We start from the raw sequence: 25,347 nt of genomic DNA on the forward strand, positions 1-25,347 counted from the left end.
GAAGCAGGTGGCTTCCAAGAAAACTCATCCAATCAGGGCAATGTCCTAAGTCTCTAGTGTGGTAGAACTCTGCTCCCAAACATTACAACTAAGCAGATACACTTTTTTTTTTTTTTTTCCGGTATGTGGGCCTCTCACTGTTGTGGCCTCTCCCGTTGCGGAGCACAGGCTCCGGACATGCAGGCTCAGTGGCCATGGCTCACAGGCCCAGCTGTTCCGCGGCATGTGGGATCTTCCCGGACTGGGACACGAACCCGTGTCCCCTGCATCAGCAGGTGGACTCTCAACCACTGCGCCACCAGGGAAGCCCCAGATACACTTTTGAATCCTGAGCCCCGCCCTGCCGCCTTATCCCTCACTCTCCCACGGATACCTAAATAAATGGAGAAGACCATTTTTTGTCAACAAAAATTTTATTTCTCTCCACCCTAACACATAAAAGTTTACTAGGGTATTTGTTGGAAGACAAGATCATAATTCAGAAGGTAACCATCATTATAGACAAAAAGTTTCTGCTCAGAAGGATGATAGTTAATACTCTGCAGGTTTTCCTTTATCTTCTGCATTACAATGTTAAGTTTACCCTCTTTCCCTGTGTTTGTGTCATAGTAGTAGAAAATCTCTTCTGTTCTGGTGTTCAGAGTACGGGTGGCATACAGAACCCCACACACCATGAATGTGTTAGTAACAGATGGTTTATACTGCTTGGTATGCCAAGTGTTTAGCACCTCAAGTGTGGTGTCGTTGAGTTTGCTAATCACCATGTTACCAGCGCTGGCTTCAGTTGCATAAGTCACCCACAATCCATTCTCATCCACAGCCAAGTCGATATCTTGCCAACCAACACTAGCATAAGAAAAGCGGTTATTATAGGCAGCATCAGGGAGAGTTCGAGTCAAAGCAACTGTGGTGGTGATCAGGTTAACTTTGGCAATGTTCCGGGTGTTGTACCAGTTGACATACATGTTATTCTTATAAACCACTGCACCACCACCTTGGCCATAGTCTATCCTGTTCTCTCGGATATTTGTGTACAACAGCAGATCATCCAGTGTATTGTAGAGTCTGTAATACTGCAAAATTCTCCCATCAGTATTCAAAGGTGCCACCCAGTACAGCCCTTTGCCTGGATGCTGAGGAGAGTAATCCAGACCCCAGGCGCCGTACTTATAGCCAGACCCTCTCCAGTTGAGCTGAACTACAAACGGCCTGCTGATGTTCACCACACCGCCATGAGCACAGGTCCCTAGAGGAACAAGCAAATAAAAGGGCATTCTTAGAGAAAAGGAATGACAAGATACAAACAGTTTAATATCCTAAGAACCAAAGGAATCCATAAACATTTTTCTTGTCAGCGTTCAATGACAACCGTGGTCCTGATGGAGAAGAGTCAAAACCTACTCTTGGTTTCTGTCTCAATGCAAACCTGTTGTCAGTTCTAGAGAGCACTACCTTCTATTTACATGAATGAGCTTTCAATCTGGAAAATGGGGATAATGAAACTCCCAAGAGCCATATTAAAAAGCGTTGAGGGCCCAGAAAGTTGAAAGGAGGACTTGGTGAATTTAATATATTTTCTTCTATGAGAAAGCGTTTTGCCAATATTATTTTATTTCCTTTTTCTTATAGAGAAATCAAGAAAGTAAGATCACATGGGAATGTTACCCTATTTTCATAAAGCCAGAAGTTGCTATTCACCAGGGTCAGGGAGAATTGGGATGAAGGAGAAGTCTGTCCTATGCAAGTCTTTCTTCCCTTCACCCTTTGCCCTCCCCTGGGACCCCAAGGGCATATCCACACCAGGTACCAATGATGCCCCAAGCTACTCTCAAAAGAGGAAGTTTGTACTATGGCATTTTAAAAGATATGGAAAGATGGTCCCCTAATGGACCTCTAAGAGGTCCTCTAATGGTCCTCTAATGCTGGGATTTCAGCCTTGAGAAGCCATGGAAGTTATTATAGGGCAACATTGCCTGCTCTGTGCCCAAAGCATAGCCGATCACATAGATCACTTGGTGACCCATCTCACTGCACAGTTACAAGGTGGGCCTTGCTGTTCATAAGCCATAGTCTACTGTGCCACAGAATGACAGGCAAGCGCTTCGTCGTTCCCATTCTGTTGCTGTCATTGTCACAATGTGGACAATCAAGTGGGACCAGACTCACCGGTCCTTGAATCTACATTCCCTGTAATACTTGGGTGCATAACTCAGTCTGGGCAATTTGGCCCTTTGCAGAGCCCTCCCTCTGAAATGCCTGCCAACCCAGACCGTTTATGAGCTATAAAAAATAAAAGAAAATTCCTCCAGTATTTTTACAATAGCCATCTAAAGATTTAAACACACATTTTCTGGAATCTGAACAAATACCCTTAAAAAACTGGTCATACATTTTATTGGAATTACAGAGAAAAGTCAACTTCAGATACATTTGAGATCATTTTCCCTCATCCTTTAAATGCTTGGAGGGAATCAGGGAGCCATGGAGAGTGTGTGAGGTGGGCTTGGGCCAGAAGCAGAGCTCCAAAGAATTGCCCAAGATTAACATTGTGGGGAAGCAAGGCGTGCAAAGCATTTGCCTCTGAGTCCCTGCCTCTGACACATATGGAAAGACCCATTCCTTTCCTTGCTAAATGCCTCCCCTTTCTCCCCTCCTCATTCAAGGACTGTTCAGAGATGAAACCATTACTAGAAACCCTGCTTTTATTTTTCCAATCTGTTGGGGCTTTTTGGTCCTGGAATTAAATATGTGCTCCTTAAATGCTCTCATAAATCCGCAGTTGGTGGGACAAGCCAGCCAGCCATATAACAGGTAGAGAAATGAAACCACTCTCTACCCAACCTCAAATAATTTTGCATATCGTTAAGCAGAACACAGTCAAGGGTTTATTGTAATAATGCATGCGCCATTTCATAAATAAAAAAGCAACGTGTGTTCAGCCAAGAGACTGCTCTCCACTAAAGAAAGAATAAATAAGATTATAAATTATTATTTCCTCTTCTAAAAGGGATCTCTCAGATGAATGTTTGTTTGCTTTTGTTTATGAAACAATGCATGAATTATTAAAATAAAGTTAGCGGTGTGTTCAGCTTAATGATAACAAAAACTGTTTGAGTTTCCATATGTTACAAACTGGATTTTCTAGTTAAAATACCTTCCCGAGAACTTATTTATTCAACTACATTTCACTCTGAGGAAATAAAAGAAAGTCACTTTTTCCTTGCAGGTTAGAAGACTTAGGCATTATTTGCTTAATTGAATCTTGCCCTCCTTGAAAGGAAAGATTCCAAACCAACAGCAACAAATTATTTAAGGAAAACTTACGATGCCTATAACACATTTCAAGCATTTTATCATGGGATTAAAGAAAATAAACTATTCTGTCCTAGATGTGGAAATCCTTAGATATGAAGGAACCAAAATAAACTTCTCTTAAAAATCACTACTACTACTACTACTACTAATGTCTCATCATTTCACAAGTTGACCAGGTGATTAAAATTGTACCTGGTATAAATATTAAAACTGTATGTCATTTAAATCTCTTTTCCTCACCCCACAACAACTCTAAACACCTCCTGTCCTTTTTGTTATCCTCTCTTTATCCTCTGTCTCCTTGAGACCATTTTTAGAGCCCTGGCTCTCATCAAAGGAAGTGGAAATAGGAAGAAAACTAAGTATTCTTGTCCATGCTACAGATGTGGCTACAGCAGTGACAAGCTGCTGATAAGGCTATGGCGGGTTTCCTCGACTCCTGGCGACAAACCGTCTTAGAAATATGAGTGAAACTGACAACCAGCCCAGTGCCCACTGCTCATCTAGACCAAGCAGAGACCCCATCCGCCCACCCCTTTTACACCGAGCTTCTCCCCGCCCTTTCTAATCTGTACCCCTTCCCAGCCTGCATTTCAAGGTCTTAGAGATACTCCATGCCTTTCTTTCTCTATGCCAACTTTATCCTATCACTGGAACAACAACCCACTGCTCAACCCTGACCTGAGAATTATGAAAAACCAACGAATCCTTTTGCATTTCCTGATGGAAGAGAACACACCATAGAAATGAGAATGAAGGTACCCTTTCAGCTACTCCACAAGCAAAAAAGCCAAGCTAATTTGGTGTTAATCAGGTTGGTGAATTATTGCAACTTTCTTGTCACTCTAGGAATCACAGGTGCACCTCTCTCTCCATTAGAGAATCTGTGGAGGGCATGCTGGTACAGTGAAAACATTGCCAGATTCCAATTCAAATCCTGACTCCAGCACTTATGAGCTGCATATCCTTGAGCAAGTTACCTAACCTTCTGAGCCTCAGTTTCCTACGTTAAAGGGAAAATAATAATACCTACTCTGCAGAATTGTGAGGAAGAGTAGACAGAAGACATATACATTTGACTCAATAAATGATAACAGTCAGCATTACAATCACATCCATGTTACAACTGAAGGTTTACACGACTGTTTCCCCTCCAAGACAGTGGTTTCTGGAGGTTTCTGTACCTACCCTGATAACCTGAGTGACCAGAACAGGACCAGCCACCCAGTGACACCAAATTATGTTTGTGGAAATAAAAACTGATTAAATCCCCCAAACTCACCTTACCCTTATTTATAAAACACTAACTCTTTACCCTGGTACATAACTGAAAGTTTCCAAGAGCCTGGTATTCACTCCACTGAACATAACGCAGGAAACACTCTACACCCGATAGCCTTGGTTGGCAATCTCTTCTTTGTCATGCAATTTATTAGATATTGCCATGGTATTCTGAAAATATCCTGGGAGGCCACATGGTGAGATTTTAAAATACTCTAACTTGGCTTTTTTAAAGTCTCATGGCTAGTAGCACTTTTTTTTTTTAAGCTAAAGATTATATACCAGCAGCGGAAACTTAATCTTGGATTCATCAATGCCCTCTCTCACCTGGACAAGTGAACTTTGTCTGAGCAAAGACGATAATACAATTAAAATGGTTATAATCATAAAATGATTAAGATGAAATTGACAAAATGGATATATGTTACCTAACACTCTGCTCCTCTCTAGGCATGGAATTTTGGCCGGTCACCCTACATCTTTCGTGGACCATTTACTGTGCACCTATTATGTGCCAGCACAGATCCTTGCATCTGTGAGCACAACAGTGATGACCCCTGGACATTCACATCCCATTTTTCCTATCTGCAGTCCTTTAGATTCAGGGGGAGAACAGAGAGAAACTGAAGTCAGTTGTTTTCAGGAAAAACAGTTAATGAGCACAAGGCCAGTTATTTTAGATTAGAAAGTTCTATGAAATGAAGCAGAAAAGGATGCCATTTGCAGCATAAGCCATCTATAAAGCACGTTTTATCGAACCCTAATGCTATGTACTGGCTCTCAGATCAAGCTGACCGCTGGGGTAGTGAACTGCAGCTGCCCAGAGGGCCCAAGAGAGCACAGAATTACTTTATAGCTGAAACTTGCATAGAGTGTTTTTTGTTCCACGCAACTCTGCAGTGAAAAAAAGCAGACAGGCCAGATTTTAAAGTCCCATAATAGTGAGTAACTTTAATTAAAGTCTCCACAGGCTCACAACTTTGTGGTGCCTGGGGATTTTCCAATTCTGCATTATCAACCAATCCAAACAGAAAGAGAGCAAGTGAAAGAAATTGATTCCAAAACATGACAAAAAGTCAGTTTAATATAAACATCATAAATATAATAGGAACAGAGCTGGAGGAGGACCAAGTGGCTTGGCAGGGATCCAGCTACAGCCAAGGTTGTGGGAAAGTGAGAGGAAATCTGCGTCCAATTTGTTTAAACAACACAGCTGGGCTGGGCTGGCTCACAAAAGTCTAAGTGTGAGGACCTGGGGGAAAGTTCTAGAAAAAAAAAAGCTAACAAAAATAAGAAAACAGACTCACTGTTTCCTTCCTTAGATACTAAGCCGTGTACTTTCTCCCCCACCACCGGCCTTGAGTTACTGACGTCTAACCCTCGAGGTCCTGAGATGACAGGAAGCAAGGGGCCTTGCACTTCGGCCTCAGCCCTGTCACCAGCTGCCTGTGTGGCCTCAGGAAAAGCAGCATCCTCACCACTAAGTCCCCTCCTCTGAGACATGACAGCCCTGAATGTTCTTTCCTGCTCTAAAATGTCCTCATTCCAAGGGACGCATAGAAAACTGTGGCAGAAAAAGCTATTTCATGAGGACAATTTGCTGAGGCTTCAAAAGAGAGAGAAAGAAAAAAGGACGGGAGGGATAGAGGAAGGAAAGAAAGACTTGCTCAGGTAGTATCAGGAGTGGTTGCTGCTTGACTCCTGTCCTCAGGGAGCCCTCCATGGCCCCGCAGAATGAGGTCTCATTTCCAATGACAACATTGACACCTTTGATCCCAGACCACATTTAGCCAGGTTTGTTACAGAAGACAGAGCATGGCCTTTGTCCCAAACCTCCTCTGCATGTCATACTGTGACAGATTCCCAACTGCAGAAGGAGGGAAGGTAGGGCTCTGAACAACACCAAGAGTCTTATAACTGTGGCAATATTTAATTAAAGCCTTAAAGAAACCAGCGACACTGACAAGGATCCAGAAACACACGGCCCAAAAGGAAGCAGGTTGTGACAATAGGAATGAATGAAAATAACAAGAGCTGTATGATTTGATAAACAGATACTGTCCCCATTCAGGCTGAGATGCTCAGGATGTGCAAAGACAGCTTCCCTATGACCCTGTCTCCAGGGCTGGACCCTGCGGCTTTAGTTCTCCTGGAGGGATGTGCCGGAACGCACACGGATCTAGCACTGCTTTTGTCTGCAGCCAGGTGTTCACTTCAATTCACCTCATTAACAACAAATACAATCGCCAGTGTATAAATGCCGATCACAGAGCTCTGAGTTTCCCAAGACTTGTTTTATGAATCCTCACAGCAACGCTGCAAGGTAGGTATTACTGTTCTCCCGTTTTACCAAGGAGGAGATTAAGAACCTTTCTGCTGTGGCTACATAGTTGGAAAGTTCAGGCCTTTGGGGTCACAATGCCATGCCCATGACCCCTACACTCCACCGGCCCATTCAAGGAGGTATTTATGGGCACCCACCTCTATGCTACACTTAACCCCCTCCAAGGATGATTCCTTAGAGAGAGACACGCCACCTTTGCCCTGCAAGAACTCACAGTCCAGGAGGGACGGCAGGACACACCCTCACGTACTGGACATGTGGAGCCATCCGTTAAATCCTCACGGAATCCTGGGATGCACTCCACAGCATGTGCATTTAAGGAAAGCAGGAAGGAGAAATAAAGAGGTGGACGGAAGGAGGGAAGGAAGGAAAGAGAGATGGAGGATTCAAGGCGTAACCCAGCTCGTCACATAAATGAGCCAATCAGCCCTTACAATCCACAGGACAGCCCGGAGGGGAAGCCACACAGATTGCAGAGGCTTTCACCCCACCCCTGATAACCAGACAATCACTGTAGAGACATTTCTTCTGTTAGTAAATGCAAAGAGGTTATGCGTAACTTGTTTAATTTTGTTTTAAATCAACTCACGTCTGTGCTTTTCCTCTGTGCGCCCCAGGACATGACAGTATGTAGAGCTCTGGTAGGTGAGATTTAAAAGCAGGGAAGAGCCGCAAACTCAGAGCCGCAAAAGTCCCATCCTTCCTTCACCTCCACAATCCCAGAGCCCTTCCCCACCCAACCCTTAGCTCCTAACGGGGCCTGGTAAACATGGGACCCCCTTACCTGGTGCAGGGAGAGGGGGTAGGGGAGGAAGTTTTTCGACTTTAGAGTCCTCACATTCCTTGAGTTTTTCCTTCAGAGCCTGGATTTGTCGGCGAATGGCAAGGACATTGTTTTTGTCTAGCGTCTCAAGCTTCTCCACCAAGAGAGTCATATTCCTTATCTAAGGAAATCAAAATTCAGAGTGACTTTATATTATTGCGCAGTTTCCTTCATAAACATTCCAGGGCTGAATATGTCACTTAGGGAAATATTGCCAGAGAATACACCTGAGATTCTTCTGACTGGTTTCATTTGGAAGAATACATTTCATGGTTTAGCGTGAATGCCTGTCAGATTGCAGGCCGATGTGTGTGACAAGAAGAAAATGGCAAAGATTTTAATAGCTTTAATAACAGAGAACAGGCTCCGTCTAAGTATCCACAAGTGTCCATTAAAGTTCATCTCTAATAACCTTCCCTTATAAACTCGTGTTTATTCATGTCGTACTATAATTAAGTTTCTAATGAATGGCGAGGGCCAGAGAAAACCTAAATTCTAAAATACAGAACTGGAATTCTCAATGATTGCCCATGTCATGACTGCGCCAGTAAATTCTCGTTGATATAAATTACCCAAGCAAAAAATCTACAAACAATAAATGCTGGAGAGGGTGTGGAGAAAAGGGAACCCTCTTGCACTGTTGGTGGGAATGTAAATGGATACAGCCACTATGGAGAACAGTATGGAGGTTCCTTAAAAACTAAAAATAGAACTACCGTACAACCCAGCAATCCCACTACTGGGGATATACCCTGAGAAAACAATAACTCAAAAAAGAGTCATGTACCACAATGTTCATTGCAGCTCTATTTACAACAGCCAGGACATGGAAGCTACCTAATGTCCATTGACAGATGAATGGTTAAAGAAGATGTGGCACATATATACAATGGAATATTACTCAGCCATAAAAAGAAATGAAATTGAGTTACTTGTAGTGAGGTGGATGGACCTAGAGTCTGTCATACAGAGTGAAGTAAGTCAGAAAGAGAAAAACAAATACTGTATGCTAACACATATATATGGAATCTTAAAAAAAAAAAAAAAAAGTTCTTAAGAACCTAGGGGCCGGACAGGAATAAAGACACAGCCATAGAGAATGGACTTGAGGACACGGGGAGGGAGAAGGGTAAGCTGGGATGAAGTGAGAGAGTGGCATGGACATATATACACTACCAAATGTAATTTAGATAGTTAGTGGGAAGCAGCCGCATAGCACAGGGAGATCGGCTCGGTGCTTTGTGACCACCTAGAGGGGTGGGATAAGGAGGGTGGGAGGGAGACACAAGAGGGAGGAGATATGGGGATATATGTACATGTATAGCTGATTCACTTTGTTATAAGGCAGAAAGTAACACACCATTGTAAAGGAATTACACTCCAATAAAGATGTTAAAAAAAATAAAAAATAAATTACCCAAGCATAACATCAATGGGATAGTCTTTATCCACAGAGCTTAAAAGGCTTCACAAAAACATCCTCACAAGAAACTCCTTTAAAAAGGCTTGCGGAGTATGTGGAGAAGCATTCCAAGAGGGATCAGGACTGTGTGATCATTCAAAAGGAGAAACAGACCTAGCAAATCCAAAACTGTGGTCTTCTAGTCCCATGAGGATAAATCCAGAACAGAGAAGACCCCTTGATCTAGCTTGGCCATGGAGTTGTTCACACTTATGTCATCTCCTTTCTAGAGACACTGAAAGGCCATTTGGTTCTGAGGCAGGACTCTGACCATTAGACAACACCTACTTCTCAATCAGCATGTTTCCAATGTGTGTAATTTACTGTTCAAAGCCAGGCGGCCATCCAAAACAGAACACGGGCCTTGCCAGGCGGTCATGAGAGAGTACAGCATTAGACGTCAGAAGAGGGACTCCGATCCTCTTCCTGGCACTTGCTCAGTGAAGAGACATTATTAATGCGCAAGAAGTGATTTCATTCCTTACCTCCACTTCCAGCTGGTCAAGAATCACTGAGCTTCCAACAAAACCGACCTTCAGCTCTTTGATCAGTTTCTCCATCTCCTTCACTTCTAACTTGACCAGCTCAAAGTCCAGTTCATTGTAAGGAAAGGTATCTTTTTCCATGATCTCTATTCGGATGGTTAGGTTTGAGAGTTTCTTTTCATACACGTTGATTAATTGCTCATACTCCTTCACCTAGAAGGGAATCAAACAGCTCAAGTCAGTTTTCAGAGTGATGTCATACAGCTTTCCTCCACTAACCAAGTCCTCGGGGACTATTTGATTGCCTTCAATCTTTTTTAAGTAAAAAAATGGATCAAAAATATATTTACCTAAATATTTTTAAAAATCTATCCAAATACAAAGAATTTATTATTACAGTGGGGGAGAGGGTGGATTTTGCACTTGCCTAGACTAAAAATAATTGTGCTTCAGAGTCATCATTCGCAAGTACATTTTAATCTCCATTTTAATGTTTGAAGATACTAGCACCCCAAACTAAACTCGTTTGAATCAGTCTTTTGCCCGCCCTCCTCTGCTTAGTACACATGCTCTAAATCAGGGTTTCCCAACCTCAGCACTATTAACATTTGGGAATAGATTGTTCTTTCTTGTGGGGGGCTTTTTTGTGTATTATAGGATGTTTAGCAGCATCCCTGGCCTCTAGATGCCAATAGCACCTACCCACCCCCCAGCTGTGACAACCAAGAATGCCCCAGACATTGCTAAATATCCCCCAGGGGCAAAATCACCACCACCACCCTCTTCCCTCCATTTAGAAACAACGCGCTAAATCTAAGTATTTTCTAGAAGAGGGAGAAATGCTCTGAGAAGAATTCCTTCATTGATCACCAAATGCAATGAGTTTTGAGCCCCTCTGCCTTCTACAGAGTGACATAAAGACTCAACTTACAAATTATGGTTTTCTCCAGATATATGCCCAGGTGTGGGATTGCTGGATCATATGGTAGCTTTATTTTTAGTTTTTAAAGAAACCTACATACTGTTCTCCATAGTGTCTGTACCAATTTACATTCCCACCAACAGTGCAAGAGGGTTCCCTTTTCTACACACTCTCTCCAGCATTTAGTATTTGTAGACTTTTTAATGATGGTCATTCTGACCGGTGTGAGGTATTGTAGCTTTGATTTGCATTTCACTAATCATTAGCAATGTTGAGCAACTTTCCATGTGCTTTTTGGCCATCTGATGTCTTCTCTGGTGAAATGTCTATTTAGTAACTAACAAGAACATACTGTATAGCACAGGGAACTATACTCAGTATTTTGAAATAACCTATAAGGGAAAAGAATCTTAAAAAAATACATATATATATATGTGTATAACTGAATCACTTTGCTGTACACCTGAAACTAACACAACATTGTAAATCAACTATACTTCAATTAAAATAAAAGATCCAACTTACTCCACAATATGTGAGGGTATGTGCAACTGTAAAGTGCACATTTCATTAAGTGCACGCACATATTTATTCCAAGTTTATTCCAAGAACTGATTATTGCAATCAGACCTTTAAATTACACATTTGTGGCATATTTTTGAATGTCTGATCATTAAGTTAAAATACTTCCAAAAATTCCCATGGTGGTTAATGTATAATTGGAATCTCCAAATGGATATTTCAATAAACACAGTTGGTTGTTCTTTCTGTATCTGATCTTTAAAAGAAATGCCATGGCTTTTTTAAGGACCTGCTCATTAAAAGTTGCCGGTTTTATATTCTTTTTAAAAATTTGAAGAGAAGTAATACTTTTCCCCCAAACTTCACTAATGTCAAGAAGCTGATCTACAGGGCCTGGATGAATTCAGAGCCAGATGTCAGCCTCTAATCTTTCTAATACCAAAAGCAGCCCTAACTTCTGTCCTTTTAGTCCTTCCACTTAACCCCACTGTGCAAATTAGACACATAGGCCACGAATTTAAAGGGCTAGGGTTTCAGGCAAAGAGGATTTTAATGAAAGTTGAAAACGCAGCCCTTGGCACTGCTCGTGTATCTCCTTCGGCAACTGATTCTCATTGTCATCAGATGAGGCTTATAAGGCTGGTGACATTTTGGTGGATAAGGAGGTTAAAAAAAAAATATATATATATATATATATTTTTTTTTTTATATATATATACCTAGCAAGTCCCACTCAAAAGTACAAACATATATATAAGGTAGCCAGGTTTCAATTTCTCCAAAAATCAGGCATAAAACATTGGCTGTGAGAAAAATAATAATAATAATGAAGTGCCAACCCATGGCAGAAATGGAAGTTTGCGAAATGAATATTCTTGGCATTTGGCCTTGCCAGTTCTTGGAACAAATGAAACACCCTCAGCTTTCCTGGAACATTTTGGTGGCATATCACAGCTGTTGTTCTATAAAAAATGAGTGGTTCGACTGTCATTTCTGCCAAATAAAATGTGGCTCTCCCAGATTCTCACTGCAAACCTCAGAGAATGTATGGTGAGCCTCCTGTGGTTCTGCCCCAAAGTAAAGGGTCTCTACAGATCTGTTTGGGGAAAATCTTGAGGTTCCTTCAAGAACTGGACTTGACTGGAATGTCAAGAATAGCTCTGGGATGTTCAGGAAAATTGGAATCGTCCATGGAGTTACAGAAGGCAGAAGAGAATTTGAGAATGGGCCAGAAAGACGTCGTGGTGTGAATGTTACTAATTTAAATAGATTGTGAGTCTAAATTCTTCACGTGTATGGATCTCTAGTATTGAGATGGAATGGACAATTCTGGAAACATCCCAACTCTCCCTGGGAGGTGCAGCCTCAGCAGAGGCGCCCAGTTTACCTGGGGATGTGTAGCAAGAATATGCATCCAGCCCTACAGGGACACTTCCCTGTGTCAACATTTTTAATGTAAAGCCCCCCATCACTACAAGTTTGAGCTTTAGACAACTCATCTACACTTGTCCTCAAACCCTCAGCCCTTCATTCAGAGCTCCCATTCTTCTGTTTGTTATGCATGTATCATGTCATTGATGGGTTCTAAGCATCAAAGTCTCTTTGGGGGGTTGTTGCTGTATACAGTCAATGTGGTCTTGTAATAGTTGAGGATGCAGCCCAGCTGGCTATTAAGCTAAAGAATTAGTTGGCTTGTGTTTCTGCCAGTTCCTCAAAACCTGTGATCGTCACCATAGCTAGATTAATTGAAATAAATAAAGGTACTTTGCCACATACTCTCATTTTAATATATTTTTTAACAAGATTAATTGAGCTTGAATTGGCCATCAAGACATATGAAGCACTTTGCAGCTAGATCCACCTAAGCTCAAATCTGGCTTCAGTACTTCGTGGACAAATCACTTAATTTCTCTAAGCCTTCATTTCCTCCTATAAACTGGGGGTAATGGTATCAAGCTCACAAGATGATTGTAAACTCTAGAGATAATGTATATTAAGTGCCTGGTGTAATGGATGCCCTATAAATTACAGCAATTATTAGACAGTGTTTCAGCTTTTTTTCAATCTGACCCTTTAATTTATTATATTTCACTGCACAAAAAGTAGCTCAATAGGTGTTGTTTGTTTATGGGTTGCCTAAATGTCTCCCAGGCTGCCTCAACCCTCTCACGCATGAGGAACTATTAGCAAACGTGTCATACTAAATAACTTGCCCCAAAGACCATAACCCTCTAGAGAAAAAAAAATTCTGAGCCGCCTTCTGTGTTGTCTCCTTTCTAAGTACAGTCACACAGGGACATCTCATAACAACAGAAAAGTATAAAATGTTTTCAGCATCTTATGCAGAGGCTGTCCCTGTCTTCTCTGTGTCCTGACACATAATGAATCAATGTAAGACAGTCCAAATCCTTTTCTACTGGCCTGCCCAAACAGGCGTTCCCCCAGGCCTCCAGATAAACGGTGATTCCAAGGCAACCTAGGGACAGCTATAATAATTCACCTGGAAACTCAAAAGCCCTCAGCTGAAGAGATAATTTTGGATGGAAGGCATTACTGACCTGGTGCATCTCTTCTTAGAGGATGATAACCGCATGGCAGAGAGGAAAGATAATGATTGAAAGATTGAAAGAGAATGATTCTGAAGACCCAGATTCCTGACCTGGCTTAACCAGTCAAAAGACCTTTACATTTATGTCTCTTTACCCTTATGAAGCTCAGTTTTTCCATCCCTACAATGGGGAAAAGAACACTGGTTTATGTGCCTTAAAGGGTTGCTTGAGAGTAGAACCGGAAGCGCGTTTAGAAAAGCACAAAGGTCACCGCCTGGAGGGGTGGGATGGGGAGGGTGGGAGGGAGGGAGATGCATGAGGGAAGGGATGTGGGAACAGATGTATATGTATGACTGATTCACTTTGTTATAAAGCAGAAACTAATAAAAAATTTAAAAAAATAAAAAGAAAAAAAAAAAAGAAAAACACAAAGGGAAGCTATTACTGTTATTGTTGTTACCCTCACCTGTCACACCCCGAATCCATTATGCAAATCTCAGTGGGCAGGTCAATTCCTTTCTTAGGCCTCAATCATGAATTATTTTTAGAACCAACTACTGACACTTTCAGAACTGAAAGTTTTTCCACCTACTCCATACTTCTTCCCTGACAATTATTAGCAAGGCAGATACCACCTGCCCCTCTTACAGGATTGGAATTAAATGTCCCAGACTCACAAACCTCTCCCTGGAGCAGCCTGGGGTTTCAAACTGCCTTTCACATCCCTGCCAGACAAGAAGACATGCAAATCAGTAGCTTCCACTATTTCAAAGCAAATGACTCTAACTGAAAAGATCTTTACGTAGGATTTTCCTCCACTTGTTATGTTTTTATGCATAACTTCTTATCTGTACTTGATTACACTGGAATAAGACTATGAATATTAATGACTGGAATTTATAATTTAGTTCTGTGCCTTTTCTGCTGATTAATTCAAGGACATTTTATTTCTTAAGAAGCTAGGTTCCTGGAGTCGTCAAACACATTTTCCTGGACACTCATTTAAACTTAGAATATTTATCTACCAATTCAGGTTGAAAGCAGGGGTTTAGCCTCATCAGAACTTTTGTCTTAAAAGAGAGCTAGGCTCGATGTTGAGGTAGCTGAGCTGAAATTTCTTGGGAAAACTTATTTTGAATCTTGCAGGGAAGCCAGAGCTCCTTGTAAATTAATGGAATGGTATTAAATAATGCATAATGTGATGATAGCCTAGCTTGGACTTCACCTGTACAGAAGATGGAAGCTCTTTTGGTTGATTTTTAACTTGGCTAAAAAGGTTAAAGGGGTCAAAACTGGAATGCCAAGTTCATTGCTCCAGCCAGCTCAGAGAAGGGCTAACCCCGTGAGATGACTTCCTCTGGCTGGAGAAAGCAGTAATCAGGGGGTCAAATGGAGGTTTTTATCAAGGCTGAGCCACCTACTAGTCTCACTTCAAATTCCCAGGGAAGCCTTCAGTTTGGGGCTAATGCTGGATGCATCTGATGTAATGTCCCTGCTGAGACAATAGAGGCTAACCCCAAGAAAGAGAGAGAGGGAGAGAAGAAAGAGAGTGAATTGAGAAGAGAGAATAGGAGGAAGAGAGAGGAAAAGAGGCAGTAAGGAAGGAAGATGAGAGGGAGATTTGTGGGAGGGGAGGAGGAGAAGGAAGGGGAAAGATCAAAGGCAAGAGAAGACCAAAAAAAGTAAAAAACAAAAACAAAATAAGAAGGAAAAGGGAAAGAAAGGACTGAGGCAAGAGGAGAAATAGAAATGAAGGAAAGGAGGAATGGAATAGAATAGGCTGAAAAAAATGCAAGGGCAGGAAGATAGAACATAAAGAGGACAGAGGAGAGGAAAGAAAAGAAGGCAAAGCTGGAGGAATGACCAAGAAGAAGACCAAAAGGAAGAAACCACAAAACCAAATACAGATTTCAGAGTTGAAATTTACAGGGAGAGCTCAGGCTTCTTTCCAGCTGCACACACACCATGATATTGAAGCGAGTTTATCCTGTGGCGTGATTCATCTCCATCCCATCTTCTTCCTGTGTTCTCACTCTTCCTGCTATAAAGAACTCCATAGGTTACTGTGAAATAAATGCTAAAGCTTCCATTAGATGCAAATGTGCTCTTTGATACAGTGAAGAAAGGCTGCTTATAAAGTCCTGAATAAAAAGTACTTTGTTTGTTCTTAACAAGATATTGTTGGAAGAGGAAAAAAGAATAAAATACTTACTTTAGAAAGCTCTTTCTCGAACTTCTCAGTAATAGTTTGAGCTATGATTTCCAAGCGTTCTACTCTCTCCACAGGAAAGGTGGTGTCTGGAAGGATAACAGAGCACTGGCAGGTCCCATGGTCATCCTTGGAGCCGGTGAAATTGGAAAATGACTGTAAATAAAAATAAGTTCAACATCAGTAATAAGCCAGAAAATGAGCCTTTGGCAAGGGGAGTGACAGAAACTGGCTTGTCAGAAGAGTGCTCAGAGGCAAGCGAGTGGAGTTCAATACATAAATGAATAGAATCATAGAAACACCCCAAAGCTGTTGCCATGTCTCCCAAGTGTAGCTCAGTGTTCAGTCACCTCTCCACCTGTTAAGCAAACCATATCATTCTCCTTTCTGGAAGAGTCTTTAAGGAAACTACTACTGTCCCCATGTAAGGAAAAAGAAATAAAGAAGTGATGAGAGGACTTCCCTGGTGGTGCAGTGGTTAAGAATCTGCGTGCCAATGCAGGGGACAAGGGTTCGAGCCCTGGTCCAGGAAGATCCCACATGCCGCAGAGCAAATAAGCCCGTGTGCCACAACTGCTAAACCTGTGCTCTGGAGCCTGCGATCCACACTACTAAGCCCACACGCCACAACTACTGAAGCCCACATGCCTAGAGCCCGTGCTCCGCAACAAGAGAAGCCACCGCAATGAGAAGCCCACGCACCGCCACGAAGAGTAGTCCCCGCTCGCCACAACTAGAGAAAGCCTGCGCGCAGCAACGAAGACCCAACAGAGCCCAAAAATATAAATAAATAAATAAATAAATTTATTAAAAAAAAAAAAAGAAGACGTAATGAGAGTCCTAAGTTGGCAATTCTACCACTTACTGGACCTGAATTCTCTTTAAGTCTCTGTTTCCTGTCAAATAGAGATAACCTGCTTCACAGGGTTGTTCCCAAGAGGAACAAAGTAATGTAAACCAAGCCCCTGGCACATGGTAAGTGATCAGTAAATGTCACTCTTCTTTTCCTTCTATGCCCTCATTTACTTTTCCACACTTCTACCCCAGCTCCAACCCAATGCCTTTCAGGAAAGTGAGGAAAACATCAAGGATGTGGATTACAATGAAGCTATGCAATGCAAATTCAAATCCTCTCTTCACCTGGGAAAGTGTATAATTAACGTCCTTCAAAATGGCAACAAACCAGCCATTTGTTAAAAACTGAGCAATGTATGAGTATGAAGATTTTGTGCAAATTCTTTTTAAGTTTTCCAGCTTATCACTGGCAGAAAAGTCATTTTAAAATATTTGATGTTTCTTTAATATATTCAGGCTCACACTTTGGTGCCACTGCATATTTTAAAATGACAGGTTTGAAAGATCCTGTTTTTCTTTTGTCCCCTTTGAACTTCCCCAAGGGGATCCTGGCACAATTAACATTTTTTTATTACTACAATTGCCTTACAGAGTAACTCTTGGCAGCCGACTGACTGTGCCTTTCAATGATCTTCTCTGACGGCCAGCCCAAAACTCACCTGTGGAACATCAGCCCGAAGGGTCTCTTTCTGAAACTACCAAGGGGAGAGCGATGGTTTTCAGAGTTTGAAGAAATGCAGGCTACACTTCTCAATATTTCAGAGGTCGGCTGGCTGTAGCTGAGGTTGTGTGCTCTGTGATTTAATGTCTACCACCTTCCCTGATTCCTGAACGAGCTGGACATGGATGCTTCTATAATCAAGATCTAATCCATCAGTGACCTCTGAACCAATTAATTCAGGCTTTTGCAGCCAAATTGCTTGTTATTTTAATCTAATCTTCTATAAGATGAACAAATACACACACACACACACACATATATATATATTTGTACCCAAAACTCTCCATGCCACGTTAATTCTTGACATTGGCCTCAACTTTCTTTGCCAATCACACCCCACACCTGCAAAACTGGGGAGTAAGGGGGAGCGACAAGCAGGTTTATGCTGAACACTGTGGGTGGGAGGAGGGTAAGGGAAGGGTCTTTGCCAGGGACAAATAAAGACTAGACAAGCCACACCAGGAGCCTGTCAGAGAGCAGCTTCCCTGGGAACCAGCTTTATCACTCCCACGGAAGGTAGAAAGACTCTAGCTCAAGTGTGCCAAGGCTTTTGCAGGAGGACCTGTCCATGCCATCATGGACTTTTGAAGAAATAGCTTATTATAATAACTGTCTACCAAAAAAAAAAAAAAAAACGGTCTTGCATCGCATTTTGACAAGGGGAGGTCAATTAGCTGCACAAGACAGGGTTGGACCATTCTGAGAGTTCTTAAAAAAGCTCTGTCAACTCCGTAAACAGTAGAGATCATCAAGCAGTCTCTAGACAATCAACTAGAAACTACTAGCTCGCAACTTTTTCATCCTGAAGTTCACCTGAAAGGCAGGCAAATAATTATGAGACCTGCTGATAGCCATTCCACTGTCTTGTATTGCACACCTCTGTCCTAGCACAGTGGACTTCCCACCTTCCATGCTGCTTATCATCAGTCCAGCGTGCTCAACTGACGTCAAAATGGTCCATAAGTTTGATCAGTGTTTCCCATTAGAGATATTTCTGTTCCTCGCACTCCAAGACCATGACACTAATGGTGATAGGTCTCTTTCTGTGGCAAATGCTTAATCTCTATGTGAGTGTAACATGGGAGATGGGAGACCAAAAGAAACACTTGTCCCCTTGGCCTTTGGAAGGGTATGTGATCCCCCTGTGGACCCCACAGACACCTTACACTGATCAGTTCTCACTCGGCCTGTGTTCAATTCACATTTACTGGTGTCTACATCTTGCCAGGCTCTGGTCTGGAGCCGGCCAAATAAGAGACAAATAAGACCCACTTCTGGCCCAGTGAATCAGGCCCCTTTTCATTATGAAAGCCTTAGTGTCTTTTTCCTCAACAAGCCCTTTAGCCTGATGACAAAAGCATGTGGCTCGAGGTTCTGACTCTGCCAGTTGCTGGGTGAGGTGAAGCACTGAGCCTTTTCTTGCCTGTGAGTTGAGGACCGTGATAGCAGCTCCCCTCTTTGGAGGGCGACACCTGAGGCTGGCGGAGTGCTCTGAGCACTCCAGCGAAGGTGAGACTCACATTTGTGATCTCAGGTTGCAATTGGTTCTAATTAGCAGCCAAGCCGAAGTGCCTGTAAAGATTCAAGGCATAAAATAATGGCACTCAACATTTTCAAAGTACAGAAAACGATATGTTTGGAACTTGCTCAATGACAGTTATAAAGGGGTTTTCCACCACTTTCCAAAGAGCTCATCAAGCAGCCCTAGAAAACTGGGTTTATAGTGGAAGTGACACCTAGCCTGCTATAAAAAGAAGTTGGAGTCGTGATACTAACTCACCAGAGGGAGATAAGTAAACCAGGAAGGAAATTAAAAACTCTAAGTATAATTTAACTACCATTCCTTATCTACTTTTAAATATTTATCTTCTTACCAAACAACAGACACTTTGGGTTTCTCTGTTTCTTGACCTATATTTTCTTTTCTATTATTTTAGTTGATCACCTTACCTAAAAGCTGGTTTCTGATTGGTGATAAAACCTCAAAATATACTATTAATTTTCATTTTAATTTTTTTTTAAAAATGCTAACAAGTTCTCATTGTCCCCAGAGTCATTTAGTGTCATGGAATAAAATGATATGTCTGATTTCTGGCTACAAAGAATCTTGGTGCATGTTCATGATTCCCAAACCATTCTCTTCTTCAAAATAAGCACTTTAAATCTATACTCCCTGAAAATATAGAAGGCTGCATGGAGAGAGATGGTGAAAAGCATGAACAACAAAGTTTGAGCTGTATCACTGGCTAGTTTATTGACTTTAAGCCAATGACTTCATCTCACTAAGCCTCAGTTTTCACATCTCTAAAATGGGACAATTAATTGTACTTACCTCTGAGGTTAAATAAGATAATATATATTATGCACTTAACATAGTCCTGACATTTATTAGGCACTCAGTAAACATTGTTACTGCCATTTCTGAGCCCTATCCAAACCATTTCATTTCATAATTGACAAATTTTCATTGCCTTTGAGGTTCTGATGGTGAAATGAAAACAAAAGTCTTTTCCTCCTCTTTTCCTGTCGGCCCTCCCATTCAGAGGATCCTATAAACAGAGACCTGACCTGTGAGTAAAGATCACAGACGTGAAGAGGACAGCCTCGGGGGGAGTTAAGACTCCCCCACCCCAAATCACACCTTAGCAAGGAAAGCCTAGGTTTTGCAGAGCAGAACTCCTACAGAGAAGCCTGGAGCTGATGGAGGGAGGAACTGCTTCCTGTGCCCTAACTTCTCACCCCTCTGTGCCTCTTTTCCTTTCTTCAAAGGAGATCCAAAGAGGGCTCATCCCCTAAAGAACGAGGCTCACTGCACGTTCTAGAGATGTGGGCTAGCTGGACCAGTCCCTTTCTAGTGCATGCTTTGTTTTTCATTCGTTTGTTTGTTTGTCTTGTTTGTTGCTACTGCTATTGTCATTTTGAGCTGGAAATGGCTCTTAAGATTCCTTATAAGAAGGACTGAAAAGAGCTAACACTCCTCCAGGGAACTATGCATGTGTAACAGCACTTTCCCAAAGACCAGGGATTCCTCCTCTTCTTTCTGTCACCCACCTCCCTTACAAACAGGCTCAGAGAAACTGTCAGGTCTCCAACCAAAGCACTGTGGGTCCCTGATAGCCGCAAATCAATTAGACACATTTTTCTGGAGCTTCTAGTGGCAGGGCTCATCCCCTAACAGCTGGTATCTGGGAGAGAACCCAGGCATCTTCATTTTTTTTAGTCCCCTCCACCCCGCCCCGATTCTAAAGTGCAGCCAGGTTTGAGAACCTCTTGAAAGCTCAGATTCTTTCCCTAAAGCCCCCAGCCGGAGAACCAAAAGGCTGTCTCTCCTGCTAACAATTTAATTATTTTACCCAGGTTTTAATTCATTTTCAGGGCACCTACGATTAACAAAGGGAGTTGTAACTCTGCTCAAGTGTTCAGGCCTAGCCATTCGTGAAATTATATTCAGTTCCCCCAAAAAGCCAGAGGAAGGGAAGGAACGCAGCTATCAGACTCTGGGGCATCCTCACCTGGGACTGGGAGCCAGAGCTGGACCAGCCAGAGCCAGAGGTGGAGGTGGAGCGGAAGTCAGTGGTGAGGAAGGAGGTGGAGGCGGTGGTGGTGAAGGGGGTGGAGGTGGTGGGGACCCCCCAGACTTTCGCAGCATCTAAGTGGAGGAGGCACAGAAGGGCCAGCAGGCAGGGGAGGCCCGGCTTCATCTTGTGCTCTAGGCTGGAGCCACTAGCTGCTGCAGGAGCTCCAGGGCTTCTTATAGTGCCCAGTGGGGATTTCCCCCCGGGCCAGTGTGCAGGGAAAGAGGAAGCTGCCAGAGAGCACATGACCACCCAGGAAGGTGAGGACAGCCGGGAACTTGCGTCACCGGCACATCGGGTCCTGAGCCCCACTCTGCCAGCTGCCCTTGAATCTGGGTATCTCCTACCAAATCTTATCTCAAATGCACTTTTGCAAGCCCGATATCTGGTTTCCGACTTGATGCTTCCTTGAAACAGATGGGATGAAAGTAGTCTTTGTGGATGAAAAGAGCTTGGGGACCCCAGGAAGGAAAAGTAAACCTCAATCTTTTGCCCAGAAGCCATCTCTGTTTGTCCCTTGCCCCGCCACCCCCCCCGTTGTCCTGAATGCTGCTTCCCAGGGAAAGCTAGGGAACTCCATCTAGAGACTGTGACTCTCCCCAGGGGATTCCCTCTTCACTGGCTACTGCCCAGGCTGTCTCTGACCGCTCCCTTGCAGTGTCTGCTTCCACACAGAGTTCTCTCAACAGCCCCCCTCAGAAGGAGACACCAGCCATGTGTCTGCCCTGGGACGTCAGTCAGGGCTCTGTGCTATCAATCACTCGGCCCTGTGAGCTTGACAGAGGAGAAAGAACCCAAGCAGGAGGCTGCCCCAGACCCAGTTCAGGAGGCCCATGGTTGAACAGTTTCTTTCTCCAGAAGGTTCTCTCTTGACCTCCTTATCCCAGACCCTGTTGTGAGCTGGTAGGCATTCAAGAGCTCAAGGTGTATTCCTGAAACTGAGAAATAGGGGTGGTCTTCAGGCCCATTTACACCCCTCCACCATTTCACACACCTCTGTGACCTCTACCTTCCGCCTTGCAGGGGAAAAAGGGTGCTGGCCTGAATATTCAGAACCAGCGCTCTCATTTAGTGAGTGGCTTTAGGCAAATCACTGAGCCCCCTAGTGTTATAACAATTCCTAAATCATTAGAATTAAATGAAATATGGTATAAGAAGTTGCTTACAAGCTTTGAAGTGCTATACCAATGTCAGATTTTTTGTGTGTGCTTCTTTGGTTTTCTTTTTAATTTCCTAAAGCCCAGCTCAATATGGAAGGTGTTTGGGTTTGAAACAGGGAAAGAAGGTCCCAGCCCCTCACTATCCCCACCCCCAGGCCAGGAGCAGTTCGGAAGACCTGGTCTGAAGGGTTCTTGCACCTCACGGGCTGCACAAACTCTCAGAACCAACACTGTACTCATGTGAGAAGCAGGGTCTTAAACCCTTAGTACATTATTCAGATACAGGGTGGGGGGGCAGGAAAAATACGAATGAATGAATAGAGAGTGAGGGAAGAAAAAGAGACAGAGAGGGAAAGGGAGAAAGGACAAGTCTCTCTTTGCCTGGTGTACCCAAGGTGCCCTGGGGTACACCCTGGTCCAGCGCCCCACGCAGCCCCCAGACCCCAAGCGCTGAGTTGGACACCTCACCTACACCGGTCCCCCCAACTTTGGGTCCACACCACCCCCGCCATCCAGTCTGTCATTGTTGCCTCCTCCTCATTGAAACACACCTGACCAGCCACACAGGGTGCCTTCTCAGGCCAACTTTATACCCACATTCACGTGGACGTGGTGAGAGGCAGTTAGAGCAGACCCAGGAAGGTCAGGAGCATTTTCCCAGAAGCTTTCTGGAAGCAACGGGGTCTCCTTACCTTATCTGCTCTAAGGCAATGTGCAGTGAAGACTGAGGTCAGGGACAGGGGATCCATGGCCATCGGTTAGGGAAGAGGAAGATAATTTTTTTTCTTTTTTCTTTTTTTCTTGAAGTATAGTTGATACAATGCTGTGTTAGTTTCAGCTGTACAGCAGAGTGGTTCAAATTTTTATATATGTGTATACATATACGTGTGTGTATATATGTATATTCTTTTCCATTATAGATTATTACAAGATATTGAATATAGCTCCCTACTGCTGTACAGTAGGTCCTTGTTCTTTATCTGTTTTATATATAGTAGTATATGTATGTTAGTCCAAAATTCCTAATTTATAAAATTAGGAGGAGTATTTCGAAACCCCTACCTCTCATATTCTGCTCTATAGTGGGTTGTCAGATTTAGCAAACAAAAATACAGGACATCCAGTCCAACTGAATTTCTAAAAAGTAACGAATCATTTTTTAGTATAGGGAAGCCCCATACAATATATGTGGGACATCCCTATACTAAAATAATTATAGGCTGTTTACTTAACAGTTGAATTGAACCAGATATCTTGTGCTTTGTTTGGGAACCTAACCGCCGAAGGCTGCTTGCTCCACCTGGGCAGGACCTCCTGGGAAAGGATGTGAGCTGTGAAGCTCACTGTTCTCTACCGAAGCAATTCAGCTTCGGCCTCTTTGGCAGAATGGTCTAGCCACTGAGACGTCTGGCCCAAGACAGGAAAAGCGGATGGCATGTGTGAGAGTGGAAATTGGTGAACTGAACCCATTATCCTGAGATTGAACACTATGACTATGAATAGAGGGAGGAAGGTTTCCTCTACTGCCCATCGTGGTTTCCCTCTTCCTCCTGCTTCCCACCAAAGCAAAGGGCAAAATCTCTTCTCATTTGCTTGTACCTCTGTCTGTGAGTATAATGAGCTTTCCTTGCTCCTTTTTTCAAGGAACATGTCAGTGCCCTTGTCAAAAAAATAAAAAATCTCATTAACAATGGCAGCCCGTAGTCATGACTACCTTTAGAGCCCTCTATGACCAATCCTTTAGGAGACCCCTTTCCAGAGGGGCTGCAGTCCTGCAGTAATGAGGCAGCAATTCTCTCAAACACAAGTGTGCCCTAGGCAGAAAGATACTCTCCCCTCCCCCTCCCCCCTCCTCCCCCACCCCGCCTCCCCACCACTGCGCTCACAAGCTGCTTTGTTCCTGTGTGCCTCCATAGTTTTCAGATTCTGTACTATTTGGTAGCAGGAAATGCACAAAAGCATTGATGATGACTCAATAATGAGATTATTAATAATAAGAGTTTGATCTGCTCCTCTGCAAATACCTTTGTCCAAAGAAACAACAAGCTTCCTGGTTATTTGACAGACTGAAAGACAGGAAGAAATGATCAGCACTGCAAAGCAAACAGTGTATTATTTATAAAAATTTGTTCCAACAATGGGCTCCTTCTAAAGGAAGAGGTCACTGAAATTCACTTGAGTAACACTGTATTCTTCACTGACAGCTTGAAGGAAAGTTACTGTGTGTGCATTTCATTAGGGGAATTCCTTAATGCTGTACTTTTTGACCAGTTGCAACACACAGGAAAAAATAATCATATAGATAAAGCCTTAATTTAATCCCCCTGTCATTAAAAAGCAATGCCAAACATACCATGATACTTTCAGAAGACAGTGTCTTTAGGGTAGCTGGTCTATAAAAAGACAATAGAGGCCAGTTTAGCCAACAGACTGACTACAGAGGTTGTGCTGGGGTGACCCTTTCCATGTCTGTTGACCTCCAGACAAGGAGGTCTGGAGGTTGGAGGTGGAGGTGTTCCCCACATCCAACAACCCTCAAATCGCTATTAATGATACTAGAAATGATGTGTAAAAATAATAATCAACTGACATCATTCATGTACTCTGGAAAGAAGGTTAATGATGTGTATGAGGCCTTCATTAACAATGTGTATCAGGCCCCACTCTGTACAAAGTATCAGGCCCTATGAAGACTTAAAAAGAAGGAAGAAAGCATAATTATTGCTAATAAAAATGTCTGGTCACTCAGGGGAGGCAGGCCACTTCAGAGAATATCCTAGGAATGAAAACAACAAATTGGACTCAAAGTCAATGACATGAATACTGAGAAATGACTGGATGGATGATGGGCACCAGTCTGAGTAAGCTTATGTGGGAAGAATTCATCAGGTGTTGAGCTTTTTAAGGATGTAGACAAGGCCCTGTTAGTTTTGAATCGCAGCACCTGGCCCAGTGCTTGGTACTTGGTGCCCAATAGACATTTGTACACTGAAGGGACATATTTAATAAATATATGAGTGAATGAATGAATGAGTTGATTCAAGAAGAATTGTGGAAAATTGTGATTTTTTTAAATTATTGGAGAAAAGGGAGTGAGTTCCCAGCAAGAGAAATTACATGAGTA

The 25,347-nt window shown here is 42.8% G+C and overlaps 1 protein-coding gene across 1 annotated transcript; it reads right to left on the minus strand.

Annotated features, from left to right (window-relative positions):
* Window positions 1-446: 446 nt before the first annotated feature.
* On the minus strand, window positions 447-18,400 carry OLFM4 (olfactomedin 4; the record flags this gene model as incomplete). The annotated part of the gene is made up of 6 exons (XM_079721619.1): window positions 447-1,246; window positions 7,725-7,884; window positions 9,711-9,923; window positions 15,916-16,068; window positions 17,427-17,462; window positions 18,302-18,400. 6 exons carry the CDS (start codon window positions 18,398-18,400, stop codon window positions 447-449), a joined length of 1,461 nt encoding a protein of 486 aa, XP_079577745.1.
* Between the last annotated feature and the right edge of the window lie 6,947 nt (window positions 18,401-25,347).

This window comes from Hyperoodon ampullatus (assembly GCF_949752795.1).
Source record: "Hyperoodon ampullatus genome assembly, chromosome: 16".
Lineage (NCBI taxonomy): Eukaryota > Metazoa > Chordata > Mammalia > Artiodactyla > Ziphiidae > Hyperoodon > Hyperoodon ampullatus.